This window comes from Sebastes umbrosus, chromosome 17, assembly GCF_015220745.1.
Source record: "Sebastes umbrosus isolate fSebUmb1 chromosome 17, fSebUmb1.pri, whole genome shotgun sequence".
Classification (NCBI taxonomy): domain Eukaryota; kingdom Metazoa; phylum Chordata; class Actinopteri; order Perciformes; family Sebastidae; genus Sebastes; species Sebastes umbrosus.
In genome coordinates, this window is record NC_051285.1 from 12228619 (window position 1) to 12256293 (window position 27675).

At 40.4% G+C, this 27675-nt stretch overlaps 2 protein-coding genes, 1 long non-coding RNA gene and 1 other non-coding gene across 4 annotated transcripts; 3 read left to right on the top strand and 1 right to left on the bottom strand.

Moving 5' to 3' along the window:
- The first annotated feature begins 9703 nt into the window (after window positions 1-9703).
- Window positions 9704-9775, top strand: trnaw-cca. The gene has a single exon. It is a non-coding gene; the product is annotated as a tRNA-Trp (tRNA).
- A 1273-nt stretch (window positions 9776-11048) lies between these two features.
- On the top strand, window positions 11049-13775 carry c17h17orf97 (chromosome 17 C17orf97 homolog). The gene is made up of 2 exons (XM_037748354.1): window positions 11049-11420; window positions 13289-13775. Exons 1-2 carry the CDS (start codon window positions 11291-11293, stop codon window positions 13699-13701), a joined length of 543 nt encoding a protein of 180 aa, XP_037604282.1. The 5' UTR covers window positions 11049-11290; the 3' UTR covers window positions 13702-13775.
- A 1717-nt stretch (window positions 13776-15492) lies between these two features.
- LOC119475546 (apoptosis-inducing factor 3) lies at window positions 15493-27262 on the bottom strand. The gene is made up of 18 exons (XM_037748355.1): window positions 27162-27262; window positions 25822-25931; window positions 25408-25517; window positions 25275-25319; window positions 24874-24955; window positions 24017-24129; window positions 23844-23930; window positions 23649-23740; window positions 22151-22281; window positions 21612-21727; window positions 21447-21518; window positions 21265-21328; window positions 20052-20128; window positions 18239-18356; window positions 18043-18141; window positions 17424-17499; window positions 17224-17328; window positions 15493-16480 (listed from the first exon to the last, which is right to left on the bottom strand). Exons 1-18 carry the CDS (start codon window positions 27260-27262, stop codon window positions 16402-16404), a joined length of 1677 nt encoding a protein of 558 aa, XP_037604283.1. The 3' UTR covers window positions 15493-16401.
- LOC119475547 lies at window positions 18550-27289 on the top strand. The gene is made up of 3 exons (XR_005203823.1): window positions 18550-18720; window positions 25791-25936; window positions 27176-27289. It is a non-coding gene; the product is annotated as an uncharacterized LOC119475547 (long non-coding RNA).
- The last annotated feature ends 386 nt before the right edge of the window (window positions 27290-27675 follow it).

A 27675-nucleotide genomic window follows, 5' to 3' on the forward strand; every position in this document is an offset into this window, starting at 1 on the left:
AGACTCCGGCCCTGGAGACCAAAGCTACGTACTCCCCCGCGTCCTCTGACCGCGGCCAACACTGTTTTGCAAGACGGGCTTCACTAGATATAACTCTGCGGTTTTGGTGCTTCCGTGTAGTTTGTGTTGGAGTCTGAGTCTGAACAGCGTAGCCATACGCGATCGTGCATGGGACACCGACCCAGATTGATTTATACGTGTAAGAAGTTACAGTTTAAAACGAGAAACAGTTCAGTACATTAAAGCTGCACTGGGTAGAAATGGAGCATCTATGATTTTAAAAAGTTATTTTTATAAAACGGTCACTATATCCTGACAGTAGTGAATGAGACAGGTAATCTAAAAAAAAAGTCATGTGCCTCTGTGTCCTCCGGTGCTCCTAATGGCATCTGCGAGATTTCACAGATCGGAGGAAAACAACCGATCAGAGCCAAGCTGGAGCCTTGCTGTCTCTGAGCAGCTGTCAATCACTCGTGAACTCCGATCAAACGGTCAAACTAGGCAGCGCTGATCAAATATGAATCAATATCCTGTTACTGTAATGCCTATTTCTCACCTTAGATGTTTTCAGAAACATCTTGTAGTGCACTGTTTAGCTGTAAAATGAGAAAGATGGTGACCCGGCAGCCATGTCGAGATCAGTTGAGGAAATACCAAGCCCCCCATCCGGAGCACAGCCAATAGGAACGCACTCTCTGAAATGACCTGTGATTGGTCAAAGTCTCCCGTCATGGGAGAGCAGAGCCATGAGGAGGTACAGAAGTCTAGTTTTCTCTCAGAGCACTTGAATTACAATATGCTGAAAGGTTATTATGGAATTTTTGCCCAATGAAGCCAAAAATATTCTGCCTACTGAAGCTTTAAGTTTGGCCAAATAACTCACTCATTTGTTTTGCTTTCATGCACGTTACAACACTCACCCTCTCACATTCTTCACGCATGCATCACCCACACTACCGCTGATTTCCACACCCCTACTTTAACATTCAGTTACCTCTTTAATTTGGTTTAATTAGTTAATTAAAGCTGATTTCCACACCCGTACTTTGACATTCAGTTACCTCTTTAATGTGGTTTAATTAGTTAATTAAAGCTTCTCACGAGACAAGAGGAATCACCACTGGAGGAAGACACAACACAATGTGCCGGGGGACCTCAAGGAGAATCATTTCACCCCCCACCACAAGCCAGCCCTGGGATACAGCAGAGACAAGAGGAGGCGTCCTCATCCTCGCTTATCACCCTTTCTCCCTCCTCCCCCCTCTTGGAGTTCACTGACCACATGAAGGAGCTGGTCAATGCTGGAACTAAACTTACTCCCCGCCCTACACCCATTTTCTCTCCCATGATCCCCCCACGAGGTCGACCTCGAACAACTTTGGCACTATCTCCACAAGCACGACACCTACCACCTCCATCCCCTCCACAATGGAATCAGCCTCTGTCTCCGCAGCCTGATAAGGATGTTCCTTTACAAAATGTTGCAAGCACAGATTGATATGTGCTGGGTCCAGGCTTCAAGGCTAATGATACACGTGACTGTTTCCAGGATAAGCTGGGGCCCTGTGTGATGAGAGCTTCTTCTATCTCAGTTCTAATAAGTAGTAGAAAAAGAATGGTGAATCTGCGAAGAAACAGGAAGATTTTTACTGATTGTGCTAATTTATCAAATTTAGCATTGATTCCTTGCCAGCCAAACCATGTCCCAAAAAATAATAATAATGCTTCTAGCACATTAAAGCTAGCCCTGTTAAACGTCAGGTCTTTGGCAGGAAAAAGTTTTTTAATCAATGATTTTATTATTGAGCACAAGCTTGATTTTATGTTTTTAACTGAAACTTGGTTAGACCAAAATAACAGTGCAGCTGTTCTTATCGAGTCAACTCCTCCCAACTTTAGTTTTATGAGCGAAGCTAGAATGCATAAGAAAGGAGGTTGAGTTGCCATACTGTTTAATGATTCTCTCCAATGCAAACAGATATCTTATGGACATTTTGCTTCTTTTGAATATGTCGCTCTTCAGCTGAACTCCTCTTCTCGAGCTTTGTTTCTCAATATCTACAGGCCACCTAAATACTGTGCAAACTTTTTTGATGATTTTACTGAACTGCTGTCTGTAATTTGTGTTGACTTTGACTGTGTAGTCATTGTTGGTGATTTTAACATCCATGTTGACAACCAACAGGACAGAGGGGCCAAAGAACTGTGCCAGGTTCTTGATAACTATGGAATGAGTCAGCATGTGACAGAGCCCACACACAATAGGGGACACACTTTGGACTTAATCATATCAAAGGGCCTGAACATTTCCAAGGTTGTAGTGATGGATGTTGCTCTGTCTGATCATTCATGTGTATTCTTTGAGAGTACTCTTCCTGTGCACAGAAATTATCAGACAGAGGTAATCACAAAAAGGTATATCACTGAAAATACCAGTGATCAATTTGTTCAGGCTTTCTCTTCCACACCCACCCTCCCCTTGACCTCTGTCAATGAGCTTGTAGATAATTTCAATTCTAAAATGACAAATGTTATTGGTACCATTGCACCCACCACGGTGAAGATTGTCTCTGGTAAGAAAAAATCTCCATGGAGAAATACCATGTTGGTAAGAAATGAAAAAAGAGAGTGTCGAAAAGCTGAACGCCAGTGGCGGAAAACAAATCTACAAGTTCATTATGATATCTATAAAGAGAGACTTTGCATTTATAATTCAGAACTGAAAAATGCAAGGTGGTCCTTCTTCTCTGACATCATCACCAAAAACAATAACAATGCACGTGCCCTGTTTGCTACTGTCGACAGGCTAACAAACCCTCCTGTGTCAGTAGCCTCTGAACTTTTATCCACCAGGGCCTGCAATGAATTTGCTTCCTTTTTTACAGAAAAAATTCTCAAAATCAGACAAGCAGTCACTTCCTCCATAGCAGGTACAGGATGTTTGTTTCCCCTGCGTCCACTTAAACCTGGCGCAAATACCATGATACAGTTTTATCCAATAAATCAGACATACCTGGAGGAAATCATACAACATATAAAATCCTCCTCATGCTGCCTTGACATTCTGCCAACAGGCCTTTTCAAAAAAGTATCAGATTGTATGGTCTCAGAGCTTTTACAGATTGTTAATGCATCTCTTGTTTCAGGAGTCTTCCCACAGGCCCTGAAAACTGCTGTCATCAAACCACTCCTCAAAAAGAACAATCTGGACTCATCAGTAGTAAATAATTACAGACCGATATCAAATCTTCCATTCTTGTCTAAAATAATTGAAAAAACAGTTTTTCAAAAATTAAATAGCTTTCTGGCACTAAACAACTCTTTTGATGTCTTCCAGTCAGGTTTTCGACGAAACCACAGCACTGAGACTGCTCTTGTTAAGGTCTTCAATGACATCCGATTGAACACAGACAGTTGTAGAACTACGGTTTTAGTTTTACTGGATCTCAGTGCTGCATTCGACACAGTTGACCATAATATATTACTAGACCGACTGGAAAACTGGGTGGGTATTTCTGGCATAGCACTCAGCTGGTTTAAATCCTACCTAAAAGACAGGGACTTCTTTGTGTCTATAGGTAATTGCAAATCTGAGCTGAACAAAATCACATGCGGAGTTCCCCAAGGCTCCATCTTGGGGCCTCTTTTGTTTAACATCTACATGCTCCCACTGGGTCAGATTTTTGAGAACAACAAAATAAATTACCATAACTATGCAGACGACACACAAATTTACATAACTCTATCACCAGGAGACTACAGTCCAATACAAGCACTGAGTGAGTGCATTGAACAAGTCAATAATTGGATGTGCCAGAATTTTCTTCAGCTGAACAAAGACAAAACTGAGGTCATAGTTTTTGGAGCCAAAAAAGAAAGATTAAAGGTTAGTGCTCACCTACAATCTGTGATGTTAAAAAGCTCAGACCAAGCCAGAAACCTTGGTGTAGTCATGGACTCAGACCTGAGCTTTAACAGCCATATTAAGACAATTACAAAGACAGCCTTCTATCACCTGAAGAATATAAGAAGAATTAGAGGACTGATGTCTCAGCAGGATTTGGAAAAACTAGTCCATGCATTTATCTTCAGCCGACTTGACTACTGTAACGGCGTCTTTACCGGTCTTCCTAAAAAATCGATCAGACAGCTGCAGCTGATTCAGAACGCTGCTGCTAGAGTCCTCACTAAGACCAAGAAAGTGGATCACATCAGTCCAGTTCTGAAGTCTCTACACTGGCTGCCTGTCTCTCAGAGAATTGATTTCAAAATACTGCTGCTGGTTTACAAAGCACTAAATGGTTTAGGGCCAAAATACATTTCTGATTTTCTGCTGTGTTATGAACCATCCAGACCTCTCAGGTCATCTGGATCAGGTCTGCTTAGTGTCCCCAGAGTCAGAACTAAACATGCAGAAGCAGCATTCAGTTTTTATGCACCAAATATCTGGAACAAGCTCCCAGAAACCTGCAGGACCGCTCCAACTCTCACTTCTTTTAAAACAAAGCTTAAAACTTTCCTGTTTGCAGGTGCCTTTTATTCTGACACTGCACTATAACTTTTACTCTTTTGAGTTTTATGCAATTTTAGCTTCTATCCTAGCTTTTATTTTTAGCTTGTTTTTATTTTCTAATCTTTAATGTTTTAATGTTTTAATGTTTTTATGTTTTTATAACTGTTTTAATTATTTCTTAATGTTCTTTTGCATTTTGTCGCAATGTTCTTGAATGTTTCTGTAAAGCACTTTGAATTGCCCTGTTGTTGAAATGTGCTATACAAATAAAGCTGCCTTGCCTTGCCTTGCCTTTTGTTAAATGTGCATATGGTGTGTCTCCATTTTTTCATTATGGCCACTTCAACCGTCGTACACCCTCTGTGCCAAAACCTAGTTTTAAGGCTTTCATTATTTCAGTTTTGTGCTTTTGAATTGATGTGTTTAATCAGCCCGTTCTCATTCCCAGGGCATCAAATACAGAGGCTTTGTCACGGCCGTCAGCATTTGATACCGCCGCACAAGGCACCCCTTAGCGCCGCTATGAAACGCACCGGGCATTCCATTAACAACAATGTAGACCCATCCGCGGCAACAGTAAACGCTCCGAGAAAATGCGCCGGGATTGCAGCGATGTAGTTTAAAGAGCAAAAAGACATAATAAGGGCGGGTGGAAGGTAGATGGGTCCAACAAACACAAGACTGTCTTCCAGGTGACCGCTGTTTGTGTCCCGTGCGTCACGTTACAATCAGCTGTTCGTTTGTGTCCTGTGTTCACAACAGTCATTTTCACTGTACAAACGTAGTAGTTTTAAAACCAACCATGTAGTTTTGTTGCCTAAACCTAAAGTGAGTCCATAGGGCCAGAGGCCACGGGGCATGAGGCCCGGGACGTGAGGCCAAGAGGTGTGACAAAGCGGCGATATTTGATGAGTTTGGCTGAGAACGTGTTGGTTTAATTTATTTTTGCATGTGTTTATGTGAGCTCCGGGGGCCCCCCACCATATTTATCTAGCCATGTTCACAAACCTGGATGACCTGGTCAACATCCATGTTAGATATTACATGTGCAGCTTAAATGCTACTCTGCTTCTGACTTCTTCTCAGGGAGAATTAAAATCATGAATTGTCAACATTTAAAAGATTCAGGATGAGTTTTCTGCGTTAAGGTTTCAGTTTGAACCTGCAACTAACCGCACAAACATTGCGTTGCGAGTCTGCGAACGGCCTCCAGAGACATCAGCAGGTCAAGATGGACGTTTTACCCTCTTAACACTGATGCACACAGACAGTCACGCAGCAAAGACTGTGAGGCCGGTCTCCTTTGTTCTGTCTCTCTCTCTTCTCTGTGAACGTGCAGCTTGTCACTCTGCAGCTTTAAGGTTTGCTGCAGTTTGAGAAGCTGCTTCTTTACTGTCACCTGACACACTGAGCACACACAGCAAATCCTCACGAGACCAAAGCTGCTGTGTCATTCTCCTTCCTCTGCCTGTTTTGTAACTACTTTACTACTATTTATTTCTCAAAGAATATATGAGATTTTGAATATGATTTAGTGGAAACCACCAGTCTGACGGCTGTGGATGCTAATTCGTCAATCCATTTTCACTAACCTTCATTGCCTTCTGATTCAACCACTATGTCATTTTTAGGTACTTGTGGAGGTGGAAGTCATTATGAATCAGTGATCATCCTTATAGCTCTAATAGGCAACATTATGTAGGCTCAGTATTGAAAATAAAGGAAAGACAAATCATCATATCACTCAGTGTTGTTTTGTATGCATATAGCTTGTTGCCTATAAAAATGTGCCCTTTACTTTTTCACATAGCCTGCTGTGTACATGTTTGTGAACCTTTTTTTAAGAGCTCACCAGTCAAATAGTTGGTTAGGACACTGGTTCCCAACCTGGGGGTCCCGCCCCCCATTAGGGGTCGCCAAAGCTTCACGGGGGGTCGCGAGGCCTTATGATTTTAAGGAGTGTAGGACTAATTTTTTTTTTTTTTAAATATACAGTTGTCTTTTATCTCAGTATTTCATTGCCTTCTGTGAAGAAAACTAAATGAAATTGTTATTTTTAAAGTTTGGATTATTATTTAAGATATAAACAGGATAAGGGGACAGTGGAGACCTGAACACAAGACCCTCTCTGCTAAACAGCCTACATTAGAAAAGTATGCAGTTATTGGCCAAGCGGAGAAGAAAACACTGAAGAGGCCAACTAAGTGTGACTGATTGTTAAAAAAAAAAACATTATACAGAGAATTGTATTAAAAGTTCCTAGGAATAACAGGGAATTTTTTTTTTGTTGCAATATTTACAGGAAATAATCTGCTCAAAATGAATCAAAATCGCATGTGCATCTCATTGTGGACTTTGTCACTGCTGCGAATGTGACGTTCCTCTCTGACTCAGCATCATGGTTTTTCTTCCTGTAGTTCTTACGGGAAGAGCTCAGATATGTGGGGAGGAAATGCAGAAGCAGGACCGACTTGTTTGAGCTTAGAGATTGAGACTATTCGTAGCACTGGTGGGTGTATGTTTTAATAGCATACAGAGCAGATCATCCAACTTTAGTAGCCTAGTAATTATTAGAAAGGTTACATTGAGTTTAATTCTTTAAAAGGGTTTCTGCTTCAAAGGGCCAGATATATTAATGTTGTTTCTGTGTGTACATGCATGTGACTTATTGCTGAGGAACCAGTGGGGGACTGGATTCTATGGGACAGGAATAGGATGGAAACTCCCCGGGAAATACCAGGCTACGTGCTGTGCATGTTGTCAGAGGCGACATATAAAATCCCCATGCAGCGATTTAAAAGGACATGGTTTCACAAATAGCATTAAGTTCCTTGAACATCAGTAACACACGTTAGCACATAGCCTTTCTTCCCCTTCAACAAATCAGTGCAGATATGTTTTTTTTTCTTTTGATACAAAAACAAAGATACTAATTCCTAATAATAAAGAGATTAAACAGTCCGTCAACAGTACAAGGTTTAGCAATACTTTCTAAAAATGAGGGTGGTATATACTGTATGCCATGAAATTGCCTTTAAAGCTGCTATAATCAATATTTTTATATTAACAATGGATCATGTGACTACGTGTATGCCAAAAAGGGTCGCTCGTAGTGACTAACCAAGATTATTTATCACCCGACTTTACAGTTGTCCTCAGCTCTCTTCTTGTGAGTTTCAGCTTGTTTTTGGTTTTCTGGCCGAAAACTTTACTGTTTTGGTTCACTCTCACTGCTCTCATAGTGTCGCTTTCAGCTGCAGAAGACAGCTCTAAAAACACACAATTCACTACCTGCTCAGCACTAAATATCAGACAGACACAGTCAGGAACTAGCTGGTAAACGTAGTGGAGCATTTAGCAGCCAGATATTTGCCTCTGGAGCTGGTGGACCAGAATAGAGCGAAAAGGAGAGGGAATATCGAACTTAAATTCATCAGGTGGCCAGAAACATGACTCCAAATGTATGCTCAATTTGTTCTGTATCTGATGGATCTGTAAATAGGCAACAGTTAATAGGTTACGGTAGGTCACTATTGCTTTTACAGTTTGTTTTTACTGCACCCAAGTGGCCAAAGAATCAGCTATTGCAGGTTTAAATGTGATTAAAAGTGAGTAAAAGTGTTTACGTGTGGTTATTGTGACCAGGCCGGCTTAAGGCATAGGCCATATAGGTGCTCACCTAGGGCGCCACCTTCTGGGGGGTGCTGGTTGCCCTCTAAAAAAAAAAATAATAATAATAAAAAAAATAAATATCCACGCTTCCCATTCATCATTTATGTAAGCAGCCAAGCAATGTATTCTGGTAGCGTAAAGGCGCGTTTCGAAAGACAGACCATCACATCGCCCGCTTCTTATTTGCCTTAAGTTGAGGTGCAGGCTACTTTATGCAAATCAAGGGCATCCGACGCGACTTGCCGCCTCTGGCAACTCCCAAGAAATATTTAAACTAAACGTTGTCGATCCAAAATAAAGCAACTGCATGGCTTTCTTATCACGTAAAATGTTTTCAGAAACACACACCGGTGAACTATTTTCGTGATATAAGAGAAGAAAGTTTCCAAACGAGCCGTCATGTTGGTTCCGGTTTGAAAGCTGTGAGTAGCAGCCCATGAGGGAAAGTGTTCGTCCAATCAGGTGCCTTGTGTCTAGTGGCAGCCGATCAAGCGTCCAATGTTGGGAAGTGAGGTGATCCCTCGTGATAACAATATCAGGGACCCATTGTTTATTTATATTATAATAAATACAGTTATTTATGAAAATACAAATCTTAAAGGTCCCATATTATAAAAAAGTGAGATTTTCATGTTTTTCTATTATAATGCAGGCTTAAGTCCTATATAAATACTGTGAAAGTATCGAAACACTCAATCCACAGGGAAATACACACAGCCCGTATTCAAAAACTCTGCATTTGAAACAAGCTGTCAGGATTTCTGCCCATTCGTGATGTCACAAATATACAATATTTAGACCCTTTACACAATTTTAAATGTAAACATTCTAAATGTGTCCCAGTTTATTCCTGGTTGCGGTGTATGTGAATGTCATCAGCTGACAGGAAGTACACATGGACCCAAGCTGTTGCCAAGCAACGCAATTCTGTTGCAATTCCGTCAAAATACGCTAAAATGGAGCATTTCAGACAGAGGGTAAATACAGGCATATTCAGGCCGACAGTATGAGGAAAAAGAAAGGATTTTTTTTAAATGGCAGCATGTAAACATGTTCTAGTAGAAACTCAAAATACAAGTATGAACCTGAAAATGAGCATAATATCGGACCTTTTAAATTTTGTCTTAAAACCATTGTGATGTGTGCATTTCTCTCTCTCTCTCTCTCTCTCTCTCTCACTCTCTCTCTATCTATCTATCTATCCCCCCAGCCGGTCTCGGCAGATGGCCGCCCGCCCTGAGCCCGGTTCTGCCCCAGGTTTCTTCCCAGTAATCGGGGAGTTTTTCCTGGCCACAGCGCGCTTGGTGGATCTTGTTGGGTCTCTAAACTATGGTGTACGGTCTAAGACCTGCTCTATATATAAAGCGTCTTGAGATAACTTCTGTTGTGATTTGACGCTATACAAAAATAAAATGAATTGAATTGAATTAAATTGAATTAAGAAGGCTATCCAAATCTGGATGTCACCTAGGGCACCAAAAAGGGTAATGATCGGTCCTGATTTTATTATTTGCACAGGACCTCGTGGCGCAACGGTAGCGCGTCTGACTCCAGATCAGAAGGTTGCGTGTTCAAATCACGTCGGGGTCAAGTCTTTACTTTGACCTGATATACAGCGGGGATGGATAATAGGCAATGTCCCTGCATTGTATACCACAAAGGATGTTGCTGTTATTGTGTCCAAATTAGGTATTTGCTCAACCTGTTAGGCCATCTTTCCTAAAAGTGCAGAAATTCGTACAGACTAACCATTGCTATAGTTTGTAAAGCGGCTTCCGATCTAACGTGGTCTTGTGTTTGCTTTTATCCGTCTCTAAACATTTAATCTGAACTAGACTTCTGTCTGTGCTTGCCAATTTACACTGGCTGCACGTTACGTTCAGAATTGATTTTAAAATTTGAATGATCACTTTTAAAGCATTAAACGGCCTTGTCCCAAATTACATCAAGGATCTATTGACCCCCTACGTGCCTGGGCGTTCCCTTAGATCAGCGGATGCAGCTCTGCTGGTTGTTCCCAGATCTCGGCTTGTGACCAAAGGTGACCGGGCCTTTGCGGTTAGAGCCCCCCGACTATGGAACACTCTGCCTATTGAAATCAGACTCGCTACTTCATTACCATCTTTTAAGTCCCTTCTAAAAGGTGGAATTTCATTCATTCATTCATTCTCACTGTGCAATATCATTTTCCACTTGTGCAATTTTGTTAATAGTCTGTTTATTGTCAATGCTGTATATACTGCTCCTATTTTTATACTTCCTTCTTTTTTTACTGTGTTAGCTGATGCATCTTGTTTTTTGCACTATCCCCAATGCTGCTGTACACTGCAAATGTCCCCACTGCGGGACTAATAAAGGAATATCTTATCTTATCTTAAAAACGTTCTTTTATAGGAAAGCGTTTTTGAGTGATTAATATGATGCTGGCTTTTATCATCCCTCTCTGGCCTTTTTATTTTGCTTTCTAAATTGTATTTTCCCCCAGATGTTTCTTGTTTTTTATGATCCCTCTGTTGATTGTATTTTATTCTTTGCTGATTTATTGTTTTTTTTTCCGGGTTTTTTCTGAAAAGCACTTTGTAACCTTGTTTAGAAAAGTGCAATATAAATAAAGTTTATTAAAGTTTATTTGTCTGAAGAGTTAGTCAGGACATTCACAACCTTTGTATACTTACTTTATTTACCAGAACAAATACAGTTTTATTTAAAAAAAAAACAAAAAAAAAAAACACCCTCAGAGATTTGTAAAACTCTTAAGAAAAGTGAGAGTTACCCGGATGTAAAAGTGAGAGTTACCCGGATGTAAAAGTGAGAGTTACCCGGATGTAAATCTTCATATTTTGAGGAGGTGGGTCCTGTTGTCATGGAGATGCGTCACCGGGCAACACGGCGGAGAAGCGTGTGGAAATGCTCTCAAAGGTAGTTTAGCAATGTAGTATCCAGCATTTTACCACTTCATGCTGCCCTTTTTGTGCAACCATAAAAAGTGTGAAACCACGGATAATAAAGCAGCTTCTCCCCGGGAATAAAGCTGTCCATACTCTACTGTAACAGCCCTGCTTCTTGTGAGTAAACAGACCTGTTCATCAGACTATACAGTACACCATGCCAGAAGACAAACAGTGTAAGCTGCTGCAGCCATCCAGGACCTCTGACAAGAAAAAGAACAAGAACAAGAAGAAGAAAAGAAAAAAAGCCACTCCAGCCTCCTCCACCACTCCTCCAGAGAGTTCAGGTAAATACACCTTTAGATCCATTACTTCAGTACAAGTACACACCTATATGTAAAAAAATAACATATAGCATATAGAAGTAAAAGTCTGGCATTCAAAATAGTAGATAGATAAATAGATAGATAGATAGATAGTTACTTTATTAATCCCGAGGGAAATTCAAGTTTCCAGCATCACAGTTCCATAGTGCAAAACATGTTAGTAAAAAAGTTAGTAGTGCAAAGTACAACAAAATATACCAGATATAAAAATACAAGGAGATGAAGAAAACTGTTAAACCTGAAGGGCAGGGTAACAGCTGTGATACAGGACTATTAAAAAAAGTGAATATAGTGCAGAAGAAACTTTTAAAAAGTGAATATAGTGCAGAAGACACTGTAAAAAGTGAATATAGTGCAGAAGAAACTTTTAAAAAGTGAATATAGTGCAGAAGACACTGTAAAAAGTGAATATAGTGCAGAAGAAACTTTTAAAAAGTGAATATAGTGCAGAAGACACTGTAAAAAGTGAATATAGTGCAGAAGAAACTGTTAAAAAGTGAATATAGTGCAGGGTAACTCCAGTAGCTTAGTCTATGAAAGTGCACTGTCTGCATTATTATCTGTCTTGCAGACCGTCCTCCTTTGTCCCCCAGTAATATAGTATAAAAGCATTATAACTTTACTCATAGTTTTAAAAGTACAGTGCTTGAGTAAAGGCACCAGTTACAGCCACCGCTGGTGAAATGTTAAATATATTTTACTCAAGTACCTACCATAAAGGAGGACGGTCTGCAGGACAGATAATAATTATTATTATCAATTGAATTATTTTGACATTTGGAACTAAACCTGTGATTTTCCATTATTTCCTGACATTTTAAAAACTGAGAGGTTCATTGATTGATCAAGAAATAATCAACAGATTTACCAATGATGAAAATAATAATTAGTTGTCCTAAATGGCACTTCTTCCAAGTATTTCCATTTATACTTTCAGAGAAATATTGTTGTTTATATCCCTATCATACATGCAAAAAGTACTGTACAACTCATAAATAACATGATGCTTGAACAGGTTTAAAATACCCAACAGCATGGCCAACTCAAGTACCAATCTGCCGAGGTATCGACAATAATTAGCAATAAAAAAAGGGATGATTCTTCAAAATTAATGATTTTACTTTTCAGAGCCTGCAAAAGGACATTTTAATGGTCTGTAAAAGTAAAAAATTGAATGCAGGAATATTATCTTTAATGGTGTATTTATTCTTTTTTTGTGTTTTATACTGAAGTATAGTAAAGGAAGTAGAATTTATTTATTTATTTTATTTAATTGTATTTAATTTGATTTAATGGTATTTAATTGTATTTAATTGTATTTCATTTTATTTTAGAGTTGACAGAGATATGGGGATCTGCATCCTCATGCATGCCCCTCACAAAAATGGAGGATTGAAAAATAGATTTGGGACTTGAAGCTTTGTTACAGTAAAGAAAGTCAAATTATTGTGCCAAATTCTTTATTAAAAACAGATCATAAGCAGACCATGAAATACATATTAATACACATAATGATAAACCCCCCCAAATCCCTCTCACAGCATGCATTTATAATTAATCATACTACAGAGTTAAGGAACATCGACTGAACAAAGTTGGAGTTGGAAAAACAATAATTTGAACTGATCCTGATGTGTCATTACCTTCGCAGTTCAAACCAAGGTCACTGTAACTGTACACAATGTAAACACAAGTATAAGGATCATGTGGTGGTGGTAGGTAGAGGATCCCTACAGGTTTGAACTCCAGAGGGAGTCATTAGTAATCTAAACCCTCTGCTTTGTTTGGCAGTGTGCATGAGCCTACATGTTTATGTTGCCCCCCTACAGAGACACCTCCGGCTGTATCTTTGCCCCCTGAGACCTCGCCTGTGTCCCTGCTGCCCCCACAGAGTCCAGGCCAGCCTAGAGCCCAGCTGCCCAAGCTCAGAGCTCCCAGTAAGAAGGACAGAAAGCGGCTCACTGGCAGCGGCAAGGGGAGCAAAAAACACCCCAAGGATTCCACGCCCCTGCTGACAGCGACCATCAAACTCAGTGGTGGTGGAGAGCTCAATGCCCAGGCCAGTGAGAGCCTGAGGTGGGAGGGAGTGCTGGAGGACCCCCAGGCTGAGGAGAAGAGGTTGGAGCTGTACAGGGTCAACAGGCGGCAGCGTTACATTACACACAGAGACGATCTGGTAAAAGAAACCATGGGTGCCTTGAGACAGACTTTTCCTAAAGAGAGCAAAGAGAAAAAGGCTTAATCTGACCAACAGGAGTCATTACTGCATTTGAGCACAGACTGAAGTAAAGAAGCAAGTGAGAGGTGTTCATCTCAGACTGTGAGCCACAGAGTGAAGGTCTTCGGGCGCCGTTAAGATGTTGGACTGAGGAGAAACTGAGCATGTTGCCAATTCAATACCCGTTAAAGCACCAGATAGAAATGCTTTCAATGTCAGGTACAAAACAAACACATATCCACAGTGCCATGAATGTCCGTGGACAAAGACAGGACCATAGACTGTATAGAAATATGGACGACATGACAGCTCCCCAAAAGTGAGGCGAAAACATCTGGATTGCCCCCTGATGGCTGGCTGCAGTGTAGGGCATAAATCCCGCCTCCTCCATGTTAGTGGATGGGACATGAGACAAACTAAAAAGTCAAAGTAAACGTCAAATAACTTTTTCCCAAAGATGGTTTCTGTCATTTTAGGTGGTTCTTATCATGCTGATGTATGTTCAAGTGTTATTTTTCTAATAAATTTGGTTTTATTTAGTTATTTGATGCTATAAAAATGGGGTTAGACGTCATGATTGGCAGCTGTGAGTCTCTCTCGCTGACAAGCTATGGCCGTGCTCGGCTCGCGATTGGTTCAGACGAGTGACCTCGATACTGCGGCTGCACCGCTCGATCACTACTGCGCAGACTCTGGCGCCAAATGACGTCAAAATCTCAAGTTGGCATCTCCCGTATCCAGGATATTTTGGATTCTCCTCTGTACAGTGGGAGTAAGTCGAGACGCGACGTCTATCTTTATATACAATCTGTTGACAGGACCTGCTCCTGGTCGATGGGCCTGTTAGAAACTTAAAGGAACAGTGTGTAGGATTTGGCGGCATCTAGCGGTGAGGTTGCAGATTACAACCAATAATTATCAATAAGACCTTTAGCTACATCTTCGAAAAAGACTAAAAAGTACATTTTATAAACACTACAGTACCACAGCTGGATGCTAGATGGCAGAAAAGTCATGATGTCTCTGAGCGAATCAGATGCTCCAACACTGATAAGTCAATGAATGCAAAAAGAGACAGTACTGTTGTGCCTGAGATTTTTTTTTAATGCATGAACAAAGTGAAACACAAGACAAGAAAAAGTTAAAATGACAAGTACATCCCTGTTATGTCTCCCTGGGCATCAGGGTTCACTTTGCAGGGTTTCACTGTTACTAACAAGAGGACTGATATTCAGCATCAAGGCAAAGAACATCTTTCACTTAAAATCCTAAGGAGAACAAAGGTGATATTTTTCTTACCTCAAGAATACATAATATGCTATATTACTTATTGTAGCAATTTGTTTGGGTGCAAAGTGAGGCTTCCAGCTGTTCCTGGTAGCGTTAACATTTTAAGCTGTTACTTATAGTACAATTTTGATATGATTTGCAATATTAGAGGAAATTATCATTTTTAAATAAATATTCGAATTTTCGTTGAAAAACATTAAAATGATTATGGTCTGATTTTTGCAGGGATCTGTAACAAACAAAGATGTTTTCCTAAGTCTGTAGAATATGATGTGTAGGCCAACGAGGGTGAAAAGAAGAAATGTCACGCTTCATCAACGCATCATATCTTTGGGGTACAAAAACATGCGCAGTAAAATCTGGTCGGCACTCGCCAAAATTGAGCCAATTGCAACTCAGCTCCAGTTACACTGCGCATGTGTTATACCCCATACCCCAAGACCCGTGTCCCAGCCTCTTTCAATAGGCCTTGGTGTAGGCCGGGACATCTCTGCAGCACCACAATACTTAATTTAAAATGGTATTTTGACACACATTTCACCTTTAACAAATATCGCGATTTCCTCCTCATCCTGCAATTAGAAAATTGCAGTAGGCCATATTGCGATTATGATACAATTTTGATTAATTATGCATTCCTATATGGTATTGGCCTTGAAAAGTGTGCACCTTGGATACAATGAACCGAGGCATGCTGTTGACAGGAAGGGAGAGTGAAGCTAAAAGGAAATGTGGAGGTGTGAAGTAAAGACGGTGATAAACCAGCAGAGAGACAGACGGGGGAGAAGAGAGAGAGAAAAACGCAGCATTTCTTTTGTGAAGGTTTTGTCACACTGCATTTGCGTGCTGTTTGTCGAGGGCCTATTGTTCCCTGTTGGTGTGTTTATTGTTACCGTTGCCTATTTCAGCATCTCTGCTTCAAAGAGCCGAGCACTCCCCCTCTGTTCTCATAATCCCCCCTCCGACTCACTGACTGGACCACGCACATGGCCGTGGCGGGCACCAATGCCGCTTTCCAGCAGCCCCATCCAAGTAAAAGGCATCGTACACCGCCTTTTAGAGATTAACAGCAGAGAATATACCGAGACATCTTAAATGTGATGTCTCTGAAATACCCCTTGAGACATAAAGCCATGAAATAAAATTAAAAAAAACTCTAAAGAAATAATAAAACATATTGTGATTATAAAAGAAGTCCCTAAAGCTGCATTTATCTGAGGTATCTGTTGTTTGCATGGTGGAGTCCCCCTCACCTGAACACTGAGTGTATGACGTACAGTTTAAATTCCAACACTGTAAATACAAATTTCACTGTGGATTGTGTGAAATCTGTCTCTTCTGAATCAAACACTTTAATCCAAGTTTCCAAACTCTCTGTCCTGGGTGAGAGAGGTGGTGACGAAGACACAGATGAATGACATCCATGGCTGCATGTCAACATTGTACAGGTGACGCGTTGAGAGTGGAGGAAAGTGTCGACCGGGGCAACTTCAGCCAGCTCAGGTCATCGGATCTGTCAGGGAGAGGAAAAAGAGAGGACATGCTTTTATATGGAGCCCCAGTTTGTTCCTCTCGTGTATTGCCATTACATTCGAGTCACAGAGCGAAGAATCCGACTGTCTGAAATATAGTTACCTGACGATCTTTGAAAAACCCAGACGGGCAATTTCCCCTGCAATAACTGATTTCATAGCCACTTGGGGGCAGCGGAAACATTGTGAGAGGTCCATGAACAATATAAAGCAAAGTATCCACCAAAAGCTCTGGGACTTTTAGTCTCTCTTTCTCTCTGTCAGAGCAGAGCCTAACTTTACTTTCAATGTTATCAAAGAAAGAGAAATGCACCCTCCTTATCCTAAAATGATCCTAAATCGATACTTAGTTCTTCCTTGTTTATGAATGAAGCGGTACACGAGTTGAAGCCATTGAAGCAGTGGCACTGTGTCTGTTTCACCAATCAGCGAAGGTCATCCCTGCAAACTCCACCCTGACCAGGGCCTTTTTTGGGGGGGTAAAAAGGCCCGTAAAATGTCCCCAGAACTTAATTTAGACCCTGGTCCCTGCATTCGAAACGCAAAGAGTTCCTCAAAAAGTTCTTAGTTCCGGTGGAAACCGGGCATAAGATGCTTTGTTCCCCTTTGTTTGTTCACTGTAAATAAAACTCGACATCTCTGCGATCATACCCAGTCATCCGTCATTTAGATGATGTTATTATCCAAAGATAAAAAGAAAGAAGAACAGAAAGATTTTGCGTACTCAGCCTCTTTCTTCGTGATGACTTTTCCTGCTGCGAACCTCTCAGCCACTGCAGACACCGCTGGGTCGTAGTTTAGGCTCGCTGCTGCTATGACCTCATCATTCCTACAGGTTAAATGTTTATTTATTTATTTTTTTTAAATCAAACATACATATTTGAACATATATTCATTAAAGGAGTTACATGTTTCTCAACTTACTTGATGTAAAATGCCAGGAACTTCTTGTCTTCAAACTTTCCTTTCACTACAATGTCAGTGTATCCCTCCCCATAGCCTGCACACAACCATAATAAAAACACGATTACACTTAATGGTTATAAGTGGGAAAATCGGAAATGTATCAGTATAGTTTGTAGGGGTGTAACGACACATTGGATCGCTATATCGATTCAATGATCAACGATCCAATAAGTAAGTAGCCGTGTAATAAGTGGGATAATGTACAGCTAGCAGCTAGCTTCGTGTCCGGGTCTTGCATTGCCCTGAAGGGGTTTATTTCACAATAATGACCAGCTCGTTGTACATTATCCCTTACATATCATATCGTCCAAAGAATCACTATAATATCGTATCGTGATGAAACTGGTGATTTACAACCCTAATAGTTTGTGCATACAGTGGGATTGTCACTGTTGCTCTTTTATTAAAGGGTCCAGTTAGTGAGTTAATTCTTGACTTAAATATTAAAATGCAAACATATAAAAAAACCTAACATGATACATACTTTTTCTTTTTGAATTAGGTCCAAACAATACTAAGAACTACATCTGGTGTCCTACGTGTGTGTGTGTGTGTGTGTGTGTGTGTGTGCGCGCACCTGCATATCGGATGGTTTTACCCAGTAGGACGGTCCAGTAGAAAGGAACTGAGCTGAGTTCAGTCGCTTTTCCCAGCATGTTCAGAGCTGCTATCCTCCCTAAACAACAATAAAAAAATGTTTTTAGATTTAACTGGAAATAAAAAAAATATTGTCTGTTCTTCTAGTGACTACATATACATTGTTACAACATTACCGTGTGCTTGTGCCATCTGCCAGTGTCCGATGTTGACCAGCTGGTATTTGGCCATTGCCAGGGGGAAGGTGGTCAGGTCGCCCCCACAGTACACACCGGGGACACTGGTGCACATGTACTGCAAGAGGGAGATACTGTCATGTCCTGCTCTGCTCTAAGGTTCGGTTTTCCTTGTTTCCAATTATTATTTCCTGTTTTATTTTGGTAAACTCACATTTGTCTCTCAGTTCAGATACTTCACTTCCTGCCCCGCCCTGATTGTTTTCACCTGTCCCTGGTTATCACCCTCCTTTCATTGTGTATTAGTCTGTGTGCTCCCCTTTGTCTGGGCCTGTTCCCTTTTTCTGTTATAGTGAGCGTTGCACCTTTTTTGTTCCTAGTGATTTCCCTGTGTTTTTCAGACCAATCTTCAGTAGTGTTTTTGGATACCTTTGCCTGTTTCTGGACTGACTTCTCGTGTACCAAACCCTTGCTCTAAGTAAGTAAGTAAAACATCAAACGATGAGCGAAACCAAAGAATAATTACAATAAAAAACACAGAACAATGAGAGACAGACCAAACTAAAACAAACAAGAACATATGTGGATGAGCTATAAAAAGGCTTGTCTATAAAAATGTTTGTTTTTTTCTTAAAGCAGTCCAAAGATTCAGCAGCTCTGATAGATTGGGGAGGTGATTCCAGAGGGTTGGGGCTAATGGTCCTGACACACCAAGCCAACGGTCGGCCGTCGGACAGTTTGGGGCCATCGGTGAGCGTCTGTCAGCCTAGTGTGTCCTGCACCGTCTGCTCTAGTCTGCCCGTGATGGAGGTTTTTAGGCCGATTCAGTATGTTGTGATGCTAAGTGGTGAGTAAGAGTGGTGTGAAAATGGCCGGCAAACGCCGCTTTGTTTCATGTACGTATCATAACAACAGCTTGTATATCCGCAGTCCTCTGTTTTCCCCTCTTTGAATGACGAATACAGACTACCGCCGCCTGCTGGTGTGGAGAGTTATTTCATCTCACACAGGCGCAGGATGTATGTGGTAGTTTGCCTTAGGCTGTTATCTTTGTGGTGTGTTCGAGTGCAGTTTTTTGGCCAAGACACAGGCGACGTGAGGCGACATAACGGTCGGCCTTCATCGCCGCTAGTTCTTCGATGTTGGTTTGGTGTGTCTGGCCCTTGAGACAGAAAAGGCCCAATCACCTTTTGTTTTGCAGTTAGAGCGGTGGATGGATAAAAGGCCGGGATTTGAGGATCGGAGTGGTCGAGAGGTCGAATATGAAACAAGAAGATCAGAAATGTAACTGGGGGTGAGGTCATGAAGTGCCTCATATGTAATTAACAAGATCTTATAGTTTATTATGAATTTTAAAGGAAGCCAATGGAGGGATGCCAGAACAGGGGTAACGTGAGATTGACGGCTAGTTCTGGTTAATAACCTGGCAGCTGAATTTTGAACCAATTGTAGGCTGTATTTATTTACTGTATTCAAAGCAGTTTGAATGAGACAGGTGTAGAGTAAAGACTTCTCATTCTACCTGCTCTGTGTTTTCAAGTCTTGCATTTGAATCCATATTCTGTTTTTACCAACTGTGATAGATACAGGCAGAGAACTGGTGAGTAATGGTGCACAATATACAGATTAACATGGATTAACAGGAGGCACATGTTTATTACCACTACTGGTATGTTTGGGGTCCTGGAAAACTTGTGAGAGTCTGTGAGACCCCAAACAATGAGGTTTTAGAGTCGATGAGAGGTTATGTGTTGAGAATGAAGGAAGAGAATGAGCTCTAGATAATCAGGTGAACAGCTGGTTATTAGCTCACCTTGTCGACTGTTACAAAGTTTTTTGAGTCCATCAGTATTTTGCTGCCCCGCAGGAACTCCGAGTTCGGTTTGATGCCTGGTGGGAGAAAGAGGACAAAAGTGGTCGAACATGTTTTGTTAGTGTTGTTGAGTTGTTTATTTCTCTGAAAACATAAAATCTATCAGAGCTGTTTGTGTGTCATTAAGAAATATAATTCAAAAGTTGGACTTTTGGGGAAAAACACTTGTTTTTTTTCTCGTGGAAAGTTAGAAAAGAAGGCCGATACCTCTCTCATATCTGTCCAGAAACTACAGCCGATTAGCTTAGCTCAGCACAAAGACTGGAAACAGTGTTAAACAGCTAGCCTGGCTCTGTCCAGACTCAGAGGTAACAAAATCTGCCTACCAGCACCTCAAATATAATTACTGAATTAACATACAGTTTACTGGTAATATAATTTACTATGAGAATTGTGTTTTTAATCACAAATTAATCACACATTTTTTATCTGTTCAAAATGTACCTTAAAGGGAGATTTGTCAAATACTTAATAGTCTAATCAACATGGGAGTGGGCAAATATGCTGCTTAATATAAATGTATGTATATATTGATTAGTGGAAATCAATTAACAACACAAAACAAAGAAAAATATTGTCCAGAAACCCTCACAGGTACTGCATTTAGCATAAAAAATATGCTCAAATCATAACATGGCAAACTGCAGCCCAACAGACAACAACAGCTGTCAGTGTGTCAGTGTGCTGACTTGACTATAATTTGCCCCAAACTGCATGTGATTATCATAAAGTGTGCATGTCTGTAAAGGGGAGACTCGTTGGTACCAGTAGAACCATTTTCATTCACATATCTTGAGGTCAGAGGTCAGGGGACCCCTTTGAAAATGGCCAGTTTGGTGTTTTATTTAACCTCTTTTCTGACAACTATATAACATGGTTGGTACCAATGGATTCCTTAGGTTTTGTAGTTTCATATGATACCAGTATCTTCACTCTAGCTTTAAAACTATAAAAATAATCGCGTTATATTTGACAGTCTAATTTGTATTAATGTGTTACTGCGTTAACTTTAACAGCCTTAATTTTTATATGAAGTGTGCATTAAAGAAATGTCTGATAATGTAAAGATGTTCAAGAGTAATAAAGGGAATGAGTAGAAACCTGAATACATATATTGTATGGAGATGTGTATAAATGTCTGCAGTGCACTCACCAATACCAACAATCAAAACATCCGCTGGGATGACTTTTCCACTCTTAAGCACAACCTCCTTCACCTTGAGGAAGAACGGACAATGAGACAGAGGAACTGAGTGTTTATATTTTCATATGTCACTCTGTTAACTAATGTTCTAGTATGAATTTGAAGTGATTAAACAAAATGTCCCACTGTACCTTGCCATCTACACCTTTGACCTCCGTCACATTATCATTCATGTAGAATTTCACATTTTTCTCTGACAGCATCTGCAACAGAATAACAGAGTTTAAACTACAAGTAGCTGGAAGGAGAAGTCATGTGAGGATACAAACAGGACTCTCTCTCTCTGTCTTTCTTACCTTCATGGTGATTTTGCCAATTTCCCGACCCAGTGTGTTCTGGTACGGCAGCTCACTGCTGCCGATCACTGTGATACTGAAGGCTTTGCCTATCAAATAAGATGCTACTTCCATACCTGAAAACATAATGTGTTAATGAAGGTGCATGAAGTAAAGAATATTCAAATGAAAATAACTAAAAGGGTGTGGAGCCCCAAAACTGACAAAAAGTCAAAAATATAACTCAACACATCAATAAATAATATTGTTTTAAATTCCCTTACATATTATAACATGTAAAAATGTAATATAAAGCTGTGTACTTTTCATCCAATCATTGCCTAGAAATACATGAAGGAAAACAGGAAATTAAATGTGTGCTAAAACTCTAAAATAGAAAAACTAAAGAGTTAATGAAGGATAAGTAGAGGAGTGAAATAATTTTTGGGCCTCCATAAAACTGATAAATGAAAAACATTGAATAAAAAACAAAAAAAAGCTCTTTTTATTTATCTACATTTCACAATCAAATAAACCATTGCACACTCTTAACACAGTACCAACAAAAGAGGTTCCCACGAGGACGACATTGCAGCCCAGACAGGCTGAGTGAATTTGCCGGGCGTCCTCTGGTGTCTCCAACATCCTGACGTTGTCCAACTTCATGCCGGGCATATCCAGTCCCTTCGCTCTGAAGGACACGACATGACTCTGTTTAGAAGCAATGCAGTGCAGTGTAGTATCGCTGCAACAACGACCACTCTCCTTGTTATGGAGTTGTTCAGCTTGAAAAGTAAGCTTAATGTGCAGTAAACCGTCTCCAGCTTTATAATTCATGTTAGAAGAAGCTGCTTGGCGCTACTCAGCCACAAGGGGGCCCCCAAACAAATTGCAACTGTGAACTCTGTTTTTCTTTCTGTTCATGTTTTTGTTATTATTAAAATATTTAATGATACACTCCCGGATTTTGTTTAAACGCCACTAATTTCTTTAACGCATTAACGAAACTTGCGATATTGATCTTTCGGATGTTGTAGCAGGCTCAGTTTTAAAGCTAGAAGATGATCCTGGCATCATATCAAAGTAGAAAACTTCAGGAATCCATTGGGACCAATCATGTCATACTAGCTCGTCGACAAGGAGGCTAAATGATGCTCCAACCTTGCCCTAAATTTCAGCAAGGAAAAACTGGCATGGCCATTTTCAAAGGGGTCTCTTGACCTCTGACCTCAAGATATGTGAATGAAAATGGGTTCTCTAGGTAAATATTTGGAATTTGAGGGCATTATTTATTTTATTTTATTTATTTATCTACCACTGTAGAAACTCATTATATATTTGTTATTCATTTTTTATTTGTTAGTTTTTTTATTATAGTGATTTTAGTTGTCCTAAATTCTACTTAATTATTGGTGTGCACATTTGTGCGATAACTGCCTGGGGGCCCCAGAAAGGCCTGATCTGGCCCTGGTTACCTCTGCCTAGGAAGGAGGTTATGTTTTCACCGGCGTTGGTTTGTTGGTTTATCTGTTAGCAGGATTACTTCAAAAGTCCGTGATGGATTTGAATGACATTTTGTGAAGGGGTGGGGTGTGACACAATGAACAAGCCATTAGATTTTGGTGGCGATCATTATCTGGTTTTGGGAATTTTTTTCATAACTCCGCTCAGCCTGTGCATTAACACCACAGGCTTCAAGACATGCGCAGCGTAACTGATGACGCGTTCATGACATGTCACCCTGCCTCTTTCCGTCTGCCAGAAGAGAGAGGGACAGAGAGAGAGCTGCGGAGGTCGAGGGAGAGGGGGGACACCTGTAGATTCGGCGTTTTTTCACATTCAAATTGGTGAAATTACAGTTGAGTTCGACCACAGCACATTTGGTGACTGTTGGAAAGAGTAACGATGACGGTTTAGGTGAGTTCTCAACATAAACAAAAATACACGTGGATGATGGTGCAAGCTGCACGGAGAGGGGGGCAGAGGTCTGCGCTCTCCAAGTGCCATTCTAGTTTCAAATGAAATGCTTGCACACATACAGTGTGTGTGTGTTTGTACCTGCAGCCGGTTGAGATGAGGAGATGGTCATAGCTCTGGACTGAACCATCATCAAATGTGACAGTCTTCTTGTCCGTTTCCACAGACACCACCTGTAATGTGTTGTACAGTTCAAAATACCACAAGTATCAAGTGTAGACTGTAGTCGCAAGTAAGCTGATGAAGTATACAACAAAACTGAAGACGTAAACTCACTTCTTTCCTGAGCCACACCTCGATGTCGTGCTCATGGAAGAACTCCATCCTCCTCAGCAGAATAGTGTCGCTCTCCACATTCATTACCTGTAAGATGGGTGATGGCAACAGTTAAAACACATATTCATCACTAAAATGTTGGTGTTCTAATCGTGTCATTTACTCCGCGGCACCTTGCTGAGTCGTGTTTTGTCGTAAGGTAAAAGTTCATCTCTGGTGACCATGATGATTCTGCCGCCGAAGTTTTCCTGCCGCAGAGTCTCGGCACAGATCAGCGACGCAGCTCCTGCGCTTACAGAGAGTTAACACACCATCACACACCCTGAGAAAACACATTACTGACATACATTAATCCATGACATCTGTTATATTATTTATTTAGTTCATCCAGTGATGTTTCCTATCCACCTGCACGTTCAAATTACAACCATAACTATGAATTTCTGTTTATTCTTCATATTATCTTACTGTTGATCTATGTAGTATACCCAATAGTTGTACATACATTACTGTATTTTACATATTTGTACATAACTATATGTATATATACTGTAGATGCATTGTAAAGTTATTCCCAATGCACCTCACTATATCAATTCAAGACAATATCTACCCGACGTGCACTTACTATATCCATAATATTAACATAATTATATATATTTACAGTTATAGTACGGTCCTAGTTTCTAGGTTTACTCCAGTTTGTAGTTATTTATGCTTATGAAAAGTTAATAAAGTGGTATAACCCAAACCTATAAACACTTTACAATTTCCCAGAGGTCAAAGCAACGTCTTCAAATGTCTTGTTTTATCCAACCAACAGTCCAAAACCCCAAAATACTCAATTTACAACGAAATGAAGAAGCAAATCCTGGCATTTTAGCCTCAAAAGTGATTTAAACGTTTATATTATCAAAATAGTTGCTGATTAAATTCTGGTCGGTTCATTCATCGATTAATAAACCAATTGTTTCAGTTTTAGATGACACTATCACACACTCATCAGACATATAGAGAGGTCCACACTCACCTCCTCCCAGCAGCAGTATAGTGTGAGTAACTCCTGGTACTGCAGCTCCCATACGCTTTACTCTCTTTTCCTCACTCAGAGTCTGAATCATGTAGAAAACACAAAACATCATAAAAACTCATCAACAGAAAGAATTAAAGAATTATAAATTATTTATTTCAGAGGGGAATTTTGATAGCAGCTGATGGTCTAAAATGTTTTAGAGGACTTGTCTTGAACCAGTCTATATTATTGAATACAAACACTAAATTAAATTCAATAAAATACACAAATATTAACCCTCACAAAGCCATTTATCAAATGTGCTTATTTCCACACTGAGCAGAGTTTTAATTCACAATGATGTGATGAGACAGGAAACACAATGACATCAACTGAAAGAGAGAAGTTAACCTACTTACCTTTTTGTTTACAGACACGTACACTTTGTTGTTTTGAACTTTGACCTTCAAAAGAGAAGAAGACAAATTACAATTAAAATGAGAGTAAATGACAGTGAACGTCTGTCTGTCTGTCTGTCTGTCTGGTTTGTACCTTGTGGCAGGGTAAACAGTCCATGCCGGGGAACTCCTCCAGATCTCCCGTATGGACGTTGAAACAGGCGCCGTGCCACGGGCAGCGCACTGTGTGGCCTGAAATAACTCCTGAACACACACACACCTCATTTATATACTCGATGCTAGTGTTAAGAAAGGAAGCAATAATTTAAGACAAACTATTAAACTGTAGAACATATTGAAAAAGCTGTATTTCCATGAAACCATTTCCATATTTCAAACTATAATGTGTACTACAGCTTTACATTAAAGTTGTTTCATCTTCTTAAATGACAACGTATAGTTTCAACATATGAAATCATCCCGACTCGTTGTGTTTGTCCAAATGTTGAATGAAGTTGTGTCATTTTTCTTCCTCAGAAAACAGCAGTGTGATGGATAAACTCTTTACCTTTGCTGAGTGGAGCTCCATAGTGTGTACACTGGTTACCAATGGCACTGTATTTGCCCTCGCTGCGTGCCAACAGCACACTGTGATGTCCCACTTCAACCTCCATCATCCTGAGGTAACACACACACACACACACACACACACACATACAGATATTGCAATAAGTTTTACACCCAAATGATATTTTTATTCCTGTGGATTTTTGTATTATTCAAAACATTTTGTACCTGTGATCTTTGTTTTGTAAAACTGTGCATTAGATTTGTACCTGTGAACTGTATTTAAAGCTTTTATCCATGCTAGAATCATCATGTCTCAAGGGATTTGAATGTCGGTCCGTCTGTCGGTCAGAAATTTTGTACAGACATTGCAGCACGTTCTCATCCCAACTCGTCACATACTGACGCATTGTCAGACCGCTCGGCGTCACTTTTTCCGTTGCACTGAACACATGCGCAGTAAATACATGCTTAATGTTGTGAATTAAACAAAAACACTTGCTTTGGTTTAGGCAACAAAACCACTTACTTAGGTTGAGGAAAAAACATCGTGGTTTTGCTTAAAATGACAAATTTTTACAGTGCAAATTTGACCTGACGTTGTGAACACGGGACATGACAGCTGTTTGTCATGTGAAAGTGAAACGTAACACACGGGACACGAACAATGGTCTCCTGGATGAAAGACAGCACTTTCCCTGAGCGTTTGTTGCCGCGGATGGGTTTACATTGTAGTTATAATGGAAGGCCCGGTGCGTCCCCTACCACCGCGAATGGGGGGCCTTGTACGTCTGTATCGTGATCAGAATGAGAACGGGCTGGACATTCATGTTCCACTAAGGATGAATCCTACTGACACCAAAGAACGTATAATGCCAAGAATTGTTGGTTCCATTGCAACATCAGCGCCAAGCAGCGAAGCTACACTTTGCTGCGTCATTTTGGTATGAAAGCGACGACCAGACGCCAGTAAAACATCCGCCTAAAAAGTGTTTTAGTCGGATTTTCGTCTTTTTGCTTCTACACTCTTTGCTGACACCAGAGAATCCCTGACTTTTCCATTTTTCCATTTAGCATCATAGAGCTGCTAGCATGGCTTAAGACTTAACCATGATTTTATCAACAATAGGTAATAATGTGTGAATTAAAAACAGGTTGTCGGGTTGTTTTGTTTGTCAGAGAGACTGGTTAGTCTACATATTTGTGTGGATGTCATAATTTGTTGATTACAGGGGCATCAATAATTTTATTTTATTTTATTTGAATAAAGTAGGCCTACTAATGTATGAATAAAAACAGATGTTAGGTTGCCAGGTTGTGAACACCTCCCCTCCTCCTTACTGTCCATCCTGCAGGTCTGACTCCAGACACACCACCTCCGTCAGCTCCTCTGGCGACTCCTCTGGGTCAGGGTCCGGAAGCTCCTCACGGGCTGAACACATGCACGAATACGCACACCCATGAGCGCGCACGTATGCACACACATTTCAAAGGAATTAAACAAACTACATCAGTAGTTTTAATGTGGTTTTCCTCGACACAGATCATTACTTGCATTTCAGACACTCAGAAAGCACACAGCTGCTGTTGAGTTCAGTGAAATAGCGATAAAATATTTGCAATCATTAAGTATTCAGTCAGGTTACTCACATGGTTTGGTCCCAGACATGTCTCTGATTCAGCTGTAACAACACAAAGATACACAAAACCTCCAGAAACATTCAAAGTTAGTCAGATGCTCCGTTGGGAGAAGTTTTTCAACAGTCCAGTGTTCCCAGTTAGTTTTCTGCTCATCAGCTCAATGATGGGATAGGGGTCCATTTCCACGGTAACCGGTCCATCCCCAACCCTCATC